General features: G+C 49.7%; 1 protein-coding gene across 1 annotated transcript in view; it reads left to right on the top strand.

Annotated features, from left to right (window-relative positions):
• Positions 1-6004, top strand: part of LOC123512746 (homeobox protein cut-like) — a 414328-nt gene extending 408324 nt beyond the window's left edge. Inside the window, 5 exon segments of the mRNA XM_045269319.1 lie at positions 245-352; positions 1921-2084; positions 2299-2439; positions 2563-2771; positions 2773-6004. Coding sequence (XP_045125254.1) covers positions 245-352; positions 1921-2084; positions 2299-2439; positions 2563-2771; positions 2773-3826 — 1676 coding nt within the window. The 3' untranslated portion in view covers positions 3827-6004.
• The last annotated feature ends 3347 nt before the right edge of the window (positions 6005-9351 follow it).

A 9351-nucleotide genomic window follows, 5' to 3' on the forward strand; every position in this document is an offset into this window, starting at 1 on the left:
TGACCTGCTATGACTCAGTACAGGTGACCTCAACGCACCTTTAACCTTGGGCCCTTTAACTGAGAGAAAAAGAACCTCTGCCTCACGGATCACCTTAACGTAACACTGTCATACTAACCGAGTGATCCCTAAATGTTTCCTTTCAACCAATAAAGAAAGATGTTTATGTGTCATTATTGCTAACATTACACACATTCTCACCGCCATGATGTTAACCAAATTCCCTGTGCTTCTCATTTTTTAGTGTATTTAGTCGGTGGTTGTCCACTGCCCGGGGGTTTGGGGGGGCCAGGGGCGCGGCTCCCCGGCATGTTGTCCACTTCTGGTTCACCCACCCTTCCGCCATACACAAGTAAGCCCTTTTCCTACCTTCTGCTTCCCGCTCCTCCTCCATCCCCCCCTTCTTCCTCCTCTCCCTAGCTCGCCTCCCTCTCTCCCTCTGTTCGCCTCGCAGTGACTCATTTGTCATGTTGGTGTCTGCATTCCATTGGGCTCCAGGCAGCGACGAGAAGCCCATTCCTATATGTACTTTGTGGTGTTAAATCCTCCTCTGGGCTTTGTGTTAGTGTTGAATGCTATTAATTCATGTATTCTCTAAGCTCTCGGTCTGCTCGTGTGTCTATAGCAGTATTTAGGGCTCTCATGTATATATTCTGTCTTAGATGCTAGAATCGTAAAGACTTCTGACCGAGACTGTTCTTATTTTTAGTTGTTTTTTTTAGTTACTCTTAATTTTAAAACCACTAGAATAACAGTTTCTCAGTTTCTCCACACAACCGGATAGATTCTTAGCTCACAGCGTCAGAGTACTTCAGATTCGAGGGAAAACAGAAAGTATACTTGTAAAGGGGACGGGAAGTTACTCGAGTATTGACTGTGGCTGTACATGAACACACACAGAGATGAATAGGATTGCTTGCCTGACTGAGTGAGTGAGTGAGTGAGAGATGAGTGTCAGTTTTATAATATTTTCAAGATGACTGTTGGTTTTGTCGATTCACTGAAGAGGAGGAGGAATAGGAGGAGGAGGAGGAAGAGAAGGAGGTGGTGGTGGAAGTAATAGCAGATGGAGAATATAGTTGAGATTTATATTCCTTCGTAAAAAAAAAAAAAAAAGGGAAAAAAAGAAGAAAAACATTGTACTCCTGAAAGTTATGTGTAGTGCTGGTAGTAGTAGTGGTGGTGGTGGTGGTGGTGGTGCTGGTGGTGGTGGTGGTGGTGGTGGTGGTGGTGGTGGTGGTGATAGAGTGATGGATGTGGTGTGGATGCGAAGGGAAGGATTCTGGTGGAGAGGAATGAGTTGTGAAATTGGAATGATTTGTACGAATGGAGAGTCTGTGTGACGGGGGGAAGGAGGGTAGAGAGAGAGAGAGAGAGAGAGAGAGAGAGAGAGAGAGAGAGAGAGAGAGAGAGAGTAGTTAACAGCTATATGAACCGAGAACAAACCATTTCCAGTCAACAGCAGGAAGAATGATGAGAATTACACACACACACACACACCGCGTAGTGTAGTGGTTAGCACGCTCGACTCACAATCGAGAGGGCCGGGTTCGAGTCCCGGAGCGGCGAGGCAAATGGGCAAGCCTCTTAATGTGTGGCCCCTGTTCACCTAGCAGTAAATAGGTACGGGATGTAACTCGAGGGGTTGTGGCCTCGCTTTCCCGGTGTGTGGAGTGTGTTCTGGTCTCAGTCCTACCCGAAAATCGGTCTATGAGCTCTGAGCTCGCTCCGTAATGGGAAAGACTGGCTGGGTGACCAGCAGACGACCGAGGAGGTGAATTAGACACACACACACACACACACACACACACATTAAAATCAGCAGTGAAATAAATAAAAAGCTGAATAATGTTAACCTAACCTAACCTAACCTAACCTAACTGACCTTGATCTAACATGACCTCACTGTTCCCCCAACAGGTAGCGGGAAGCCACACCCTCTCAAGCTTGCCGCTGACCTCCCGAAGAGCATCGAGTCCCCCCTCCCTCCCGTGGGCATTCCCCCCTCCCTGGGCGGCCTCCCTCTGTCCTCCCACCCGATGCCCTTCGACACCAGAATGCCCCCACTCGACCCCCTCCGGAAGGTAAGCTCCTGCAACACTTACCAGTTTTCTATCACTTGTCCTGAACTCTTGAACTCCCTGTCTGTCTCTGTGTCTCCTCCTTCCTGTGACTGAGTTATCTAAAGGCTGTCCATAAGAGGTCTTTGTGATTCACTGGGATCTTTGGTGTCGGTGTTGTGTCGGGTCTTCAGCAGCGACAGGTCATTGAGTGATTTCCGTCGGTGTTTCCCTCCAGGGTCCGCTGAGCAACCCTCGCCACCCCGGCCCCGTGGCGCCCTCCGTGTACGAGATGGCGGCCCTCACCCAGGACCTGGACACTCAGGTCATCACCACCAAGATCAAGGAAGTCCTGCTGGCCAACAACATTGGACAGAAGGTGAGTGTGTATATGTGTGTGTGTGGTAGGGGGGGTGTGGGGGGTGTAGCCCTGTGTGTGAGTGTCTGTCTGTTAGTCTGTTTTGTTTGTTTGTAACACGTGTTCCCCTTGCGTCTCCTGCAGCTGTTCGGCGAAGCTGTGCTGGGTCTGTCCCAGGGCTCTGTGTCTGAGCTGCTGAGCAAACCCAAGCCGTGGCACATGCTGAGCATCAAGGGCCGCGAGCCGTTCATCCGCATGCAGCTGTGGCTCAACGACCCGCGCAACCTGGAAAAGCTGCAGCACATGAAGAACGAGCGGCGAGAGGCCAGCAAGCGGCGGCGCGCCCTGGACCCCAAGCGCCGAGGTGTCGCAAGACTCGCAGGATGTGTTCCAGGCACCCTCCCCGGGCGGCACCTCCAAGAAGCAGCGCGTGCTGTTCTCCGAGGAACAGAAGGAGGCCCTCAAGCTGGCCTTCGCCCTCGACCCCTACCCCAATCTGGCCAATATTGAGTTCCTGGCCCAGGAGCTCCAGCTGTCCACCCGCACCATCACCAACTGGTTCCACAACCACCGCATGCGGCTCAAGCAGTATCCGGGCAGCCCAGGCGGCAGCAGCTCACCCTCGCGCGAGCCGCCGCAGCCGCCCCCCGGCCAGGCACAGGGACAGACCTTTGACCCGCTTAACTTCCGCATCTTGCTGTCACAGCGGATACTGGAGGTACGGAAGGAGAAAGGCCTGCCCCCCACCCTGCCCGGCCTGGGCCCTGGCCTGCCACCCGGCCTGTTCCCGCACCTGCCGCACCTGGGGCCACACCCCCTGGCTGGCCACAGCCTGGACCGTGACCTGGGCAGCGGCCTCGACCTCTCTATGAAGTCCGAGAACGACTTCGACGACAACTCTCTCGACGAAGACTCCAACATGTCGGGCGCCATGAGTCCCGGCGGCGGCCGCTCCGAGGGGGAGGGCGAGGACCGCGATGGGCGCGGCGCTCCCTCGCCCGTGGCGCGCTCCTCTCGCCGCAAACCCGCCGCCCCACAGTGGGTGAACCCGTCGTGGGCGTCGGGTGATGGCCCCAAGGAGAGGGAGGTGATCATTAACGGCGTGTGTGTCATGCAGACGGACGACTACCGCCCGCGGGACCAGCAGGAGACGGTGCGCATTGAACCCACGCCCGTGGAAGAGGCGCGCGCACGCTCCCTCAAGGAGGAGCAGGAGGAGGAGCACGAGGAGGACCTGCAGCAGCCCGCCTCCTCCATGCCCACCCCGCCCCCCCGCCCTGACCCCTCCGAGGGTGAGTCTGGCCCCCTGCAGGAGGAGGAGGCCGCCGGCCCCCAGGAGGGCCCCGCGCCGGGTCCTGACGCTCCCCCCGCCGAGGAGGGCGAGGTGGAGGAGGAGGAAGAGGCGTGATGTTAGTGTCGGTCTAAGGAAGACGCTTTTGGATTCCAGAGTTTATCCCGTTGTTCTTAGAGTGTTGTTGTTCGTGCAGCGTACCAAAGGTGGGCCCAGGCGGCGGCGGCGGCGGCGGCGGCGGCGGCGGACACCTTTCTGGAATCTCGTAGGCACGTTGTGGGCCTATAAAATCACAATTTAGACTCTCAAGTCATAAGTCCTACAAAAGGTCAACCTCTGTTATTTTATTATGAAATGTTCGTGTGTTTTACTTGTTAACTTGTCGAAAGGTTTGTACATACATTTTTCCTTACCCAAACTTTTTTTTCACGGAGCTCCCCTTAGGGTAGGTGACTTCAGGTATTTAGAATGCCATAACCCTGAGCTTGTCGCCGGTGCGGCCGCCCACACCAGACACCAGGCCCGCCAGCACCACCACCATCAACACCACCAACACCAACACACAACTTCACATTCGAGTATACAAGAGACGAGTCGCCACCCCCAAGAAAGCCGGCGCGGCGGTGGGCCCGGCAGCAGCCACTGCCTCATGTCACAAAGGCAGTACACGCGGCACCTCCACCAGCCCCCGCCGGACCCCCGGTACTGTGACGCTTTCAGCCGGGTGGTCCCGCGGGCGGCTGTGGGAGTTGGTGCCGCGTGTGCCTGAGGGCGTGGGCGTGGAGCGACAGACAGACTCGTTCTAGTCTTCATCTCAAGACACGACCGCCCACTGCCATCGCTCGGTGAACGATGGACTGATGGACTGAACAAACTCTCGCCTGACGAGCCGCGACACTTTGGCCACGCTGTCAGACCTTCCACACTGACCTGGTGTCGCTGCGCCAGCTGTACAGCCGGTGACCTGAGGCTCCACGAAGAGAAATTATGTACACTTTACAACCCCGAGGGGCCACTGACACAAATGAGCCACAAAGGGACTGCTGGTGATACGTGATTCGCTACATGACTGGCTGCGTGTAAATGAGGAGCTCCCACGTGATTGGCGGAGCTCCGGGATGAAGTGCAAGGCTGACTGGTAACTGGACGCAAAGGAAATGTGAGTAGATTTAAGAAGGTACGAGAAAAGTAACAAGTAACGTGGTGAGATCAGGGAGAGAACATGGTAATTGTAATAAGGAGATTTTAGGGAGAGACTCAGAGTTTCAGAAAGCCTGAGCGACGGATGAAGCTTCGAGCCAATCACTCACTCGGTTCTGTCTTCTCCAAACTCAATGCAACACAAAAGCAACCAACCGCACCAACAAAAATAAAGTAGCAAGTTAAAAAAAAAAAAAACAGACAACCCCGCAGAAAAGTACAATTCTCAATAACCAAAAAAAAAGTATTCAGTTACATAAAAACATTAAACAAACGAACGTACACAAAAAAGTACGGTAATTTTGAGAGAAACGTGTAATAATCACTGAAGAGAACACAGACCTTCTAAAAAAGACTATAAATCATGGAAACTAAACACTCAAGGATCGATTTGGTGTAATGTAGCGCGTTCTCTCCTTCTATGACCCCTCCTCTCCTCCCTCCCTCCCTCCCTTCAGGACCCTCCCCTATGGACAGGTGGAGGAACAAGAGGGGGGGAGGGGCTATTGTGAGCCTTGGAGCGATATTTTGAATGTTCTGTGTCGTCAAACGATTTGTTTCTTCTCTTCTTTTTTTGCTTTTTTTCTGCCTGACTGATGATGATGATTGTGATTCCTGACTACTTTGTACTTCCTGTGTGTGTGTGTGTGTGTGTGTGTGTGTCGGGTGGCAGGAAGGCATCGAGAGGAAAAACGACACACAAATGGAGGGAAAAATGAAAGGGAAACTGCAATTATTTCCATCCTCTTGTATAGATTTGACATTTATCTGTAACAATCAAAGCTTCTTCCTCACAACCTCTCCTCCTCCTCCTCCTCCTCCTCCTCCTCCTCCTCCTCCTCCTCCTCCTCCTCCTCCTCCTCCTCCTCCTCTTTCCTCTTCCTCCTCCACCCTTCCCAGCCCCTCCCTCTTTCCTTCCCTTCTCTTTCTCTCTCAGGAAAAGGGAAATTACCCCACGATTTCAATGGAATGGTCATCAGGAAAAGATTTTACTATATTGAAGGAAGTGATGACATAATTATACGTGGAGGAGGAAGAGGAGGAGGAGGAGGAGGAGGCTAATAAAGGGAAGGAAAGATAAAGAAAGGAATGAAGCGAAAAAAAGGGAAAAGAGAAAAAGATGTTAGTCATTCTTTTTTCATGTAACGATTTGTTGTACATAAGAGAGAGAGAGAGAGAGAGAGTGAGACGAGATATGTAGTACAACGGAGGTTAGTTCATTCTTTCCTCTCCCTTCCCTTCGTCCCTTATTCCCTCTTCCTCCTCTTCCAGCGTCGGTCACTGCCCTTCCTACCTCCCTCCCTCTCTCCCTCCCTCCCTTCCCTCCCTCCTACCTCGCTGTGTCAGATCCAGTCTTTATTTGTGGATGTGACAACAAGCCGGAGATAGCACCTGGGTTTCCTATTACCTGTTGAAATGAAGAGAATGCTGACAACTTTCACACCAAGATAATAAGTTCGTTAAGATCTTGATTCACCAATTTGTTTCATTTTGCATATGATTTTCAATTTTATTTTTTTCTCGCTAAGGATTTTTTTTTTTTTTTTCGTTCGGTTTTTTTGTTTTTTGGGGTGAGTTTCTGGTTAGGTTTGATTGGTTTGTGTGTTTTCGTGTTCTTTGGTCTGTTTTTTTTTTTTTTTTATTCTGTCGAGTTTTTTTTCTGTTCTGTTCCATCAGTTTTTTTTTTTTTTTCATATCAACGTGTAAGAAAAAGATATACATATTTTTTAACTTGCTTTCTTTGAACTGAAATGCACAAAATTGTCAAGTCACTCGTATTTGTGCGTGTGTCTGCGTTGGTTGGTTTTCACTCAATCAAAACACCAATTCATACATTTCCACGAGTGAATAATGAAGAAGTTGCATGAAATTCCCGCCAACCTTCACTCTTAACCCGTTCAGTACCGGGCCACATATCTACCTTGAGATTTGTGTACTATTAGACCATTTTATTGACATTAGGAAAGGTCTATAAAGGTCAGAAGGAGGCCACAGTCGTCACTATCTTGATCTCCGACATAAAATTACCAAATAGTAAGCAGAATGAATATGAAAATGCGAGTTTTTTGTATTAGACCATTTTATTGACATTAGGAAGAGTCTATGGAGATTAGAAAGATTAATGGCCACAGTCTTCACTATCTTAATCGCCCCCCGTGAGTTTTTGAACCTGTGTAAAAGAATGAATATAGAAACGCGTCCTGGTACTGAAGGGGTTAAAACTTTTCAGAGTGGAGAAGCAGAATTAGCGTGAATGGCAGAAGTGTGTCTGTCAAAAGGTCCCGCTGGAGAGAGAAAAGATGATGCGTTCTTTAAGCAGTCCATTGTTCTTTTCGACGCTTTATATAAGGAAAACCCAAACCGGTGATTCGTGTGCTAATGTTAACAAATGATTCCTTTTCTTGTGACGTTATATCTCCCCCGGTGACGTGACAATGTTAGAAAAAAAGAAAGGTAAAAATAACATGTCTTGTTCTTGTTAACTGTTCATTCACCGAGGATATTATTATTATTATTATTATTATTATTATTATTATTATTATTATTATTATTTTGTCAGTCAGTTGTTCAGTCCACGTTGGTGATTTACGAGTATGTAGTGTATTTGTCATTAGAAAGTTAATATTAAGTAATGCGTTATGCAGTTAAGCTGTTGAGCCTTTTTGGGTATTGTTGAACGAAATAAAGAGGAAAAATATGCATTAAGAATTATGACACAAGGGAGGTGAGCGATACATTGTGGTCATCTGGTGAAGCTTTAAGTAATGTCATTCTCCGCCACAATACAGGTACGGCCCACTACAGGTACACCTCGTTAAGACCAACAGGTGTGGTGTTAATTACTTCTCACCTGTACTGGGTTCCGTCAGGTGAAAATGCCAGGAGTAATATGGAAAAATTATCTCCACCGATCGCCATTATTATTATTATTATTATTATTATTATTATTATTATTATTATTATTATTGTTATTGTGGTTTATCTGTTTATTTTCTTTCTTTGTATGCATGTCACTGTTCCTGTTGTTGTTATTTATTGTTGTTGGCGATGTTAACGATGGTAACAACTCAATACCTTACTAACTACCTCCCCCCTTTCCCTTTCTCCCCTCACCTCACACATGACCTACCTCTCCCCTCACTTCCCCACACTACCTGACACAATCATTTCCCCTCACTCTTCCTGTTCCTCATTCTTGATACCCTCATTACCTCTCACAGTTCTTCTCTTCCCCTCATTACTCCTCCACATTCTCCCCTCCCTCTACCCTCTCTCCCCTCACCGCAAAAAGAGGAGGAAAGAGGACAGAGGACACTACACAATTTAGATTACGAACATCCAGATATGTCTCTCCCCTCTCTCGTCTCCCCTCTCTCGTCTCCCCACTCCCTCTCCCCTCCCCTTTCCCCTCTCTGTTAGCCTCTTACTTGATCAACTTTCGGAATGTGTTTAGTGAGAGACGAGTGACACTCAGATTTGTTTGATTAAATAGAGAAGCTCATTATTTCACCTGCCAATTATTATGAAGTGGATTAAATGCGTGTGGGAACTTATCAAAAACCTCATTAGGTGTCCTTGATGATTAGCTCCCACTTGATGGATTAGCAGAGAGAGAGAGAGAGAGAGAGAGAGAGAGAGAGCATGTGTATTACTAATGTCATCTTCTTCACAACTGGAAGACAGACTAAAGGTTGTAACTCTTTAACACTACACCGGCAGGGGAGGCAGTGCTATGCCTCCCCAACACACAAAGTAATCCCGAAAGTTGTAGTGATAGTGAGACATAGTGAGAATTTCGCCCCTACGAGCTGGTGGACCTAACGCACTCACGCACTCACGCACGCAGCCAGCCCAGACTCCCCCGCCCGGGCAGAGTGGACGCGCCCAGGCTCGCTCCGCTAAGAGAACGTATTCCCGCCTCATATTTATTCATCAAGTGTTCTCGCGGGCCGTGTCGGAGGAGGGGGAGAGGCGGCGCGTCGTCACAGTTAATATTTAAAACCTAGATGACGCCACCGCTGCCGCCGCCGCCGCTGCTGTGGATAGCCATTGACAACCAGCTTCGGAACACGCACAAGAGACCAACCCCCGCCGTTCGAAGCTTCATTCTTCTCCGGTGGTCACGCGGGGCACCGGTACTCGAGGTGAGGGTCCCGCCAGGTCACCGCAGGGCAATGTAACGCCAGCGGTGACCTGTGACCTGTGACAAGTGAACAGTGAGCCACGAGCAACAAAAGACTGTCACGTGGCGCAACAATGTCCCCGCCCCAATATTTCCTCCCACAAGGACAATCAACTCCCCCCAAGTCCCTAAGCCCCCAGTCCCCCAGTCCCCCAGTCCCCGAGTCCCCCAGCCTGCGAAAACCTGTCATCGTGGTAATATTGTGTGTGAACTAGAGGGTAGCCGGGAGTCTGTGTCCCTAGTGAGCGCGGAGCCTCGA

Source organism: Portunus trituberculatus, chromosome 4, assembly GCF_017591435.1.
Source record: "Portunus trituberculatus isolate SZX2019 chromosome 4, ASM1759143v1, whole genome shotgun sequence".
Lineage (NCBI taxonomy): Eukaryota > Metazoa > Arthropoda > Malacostraca > Decapoda > Portunidae > Portunus > Portunus trituberculatus.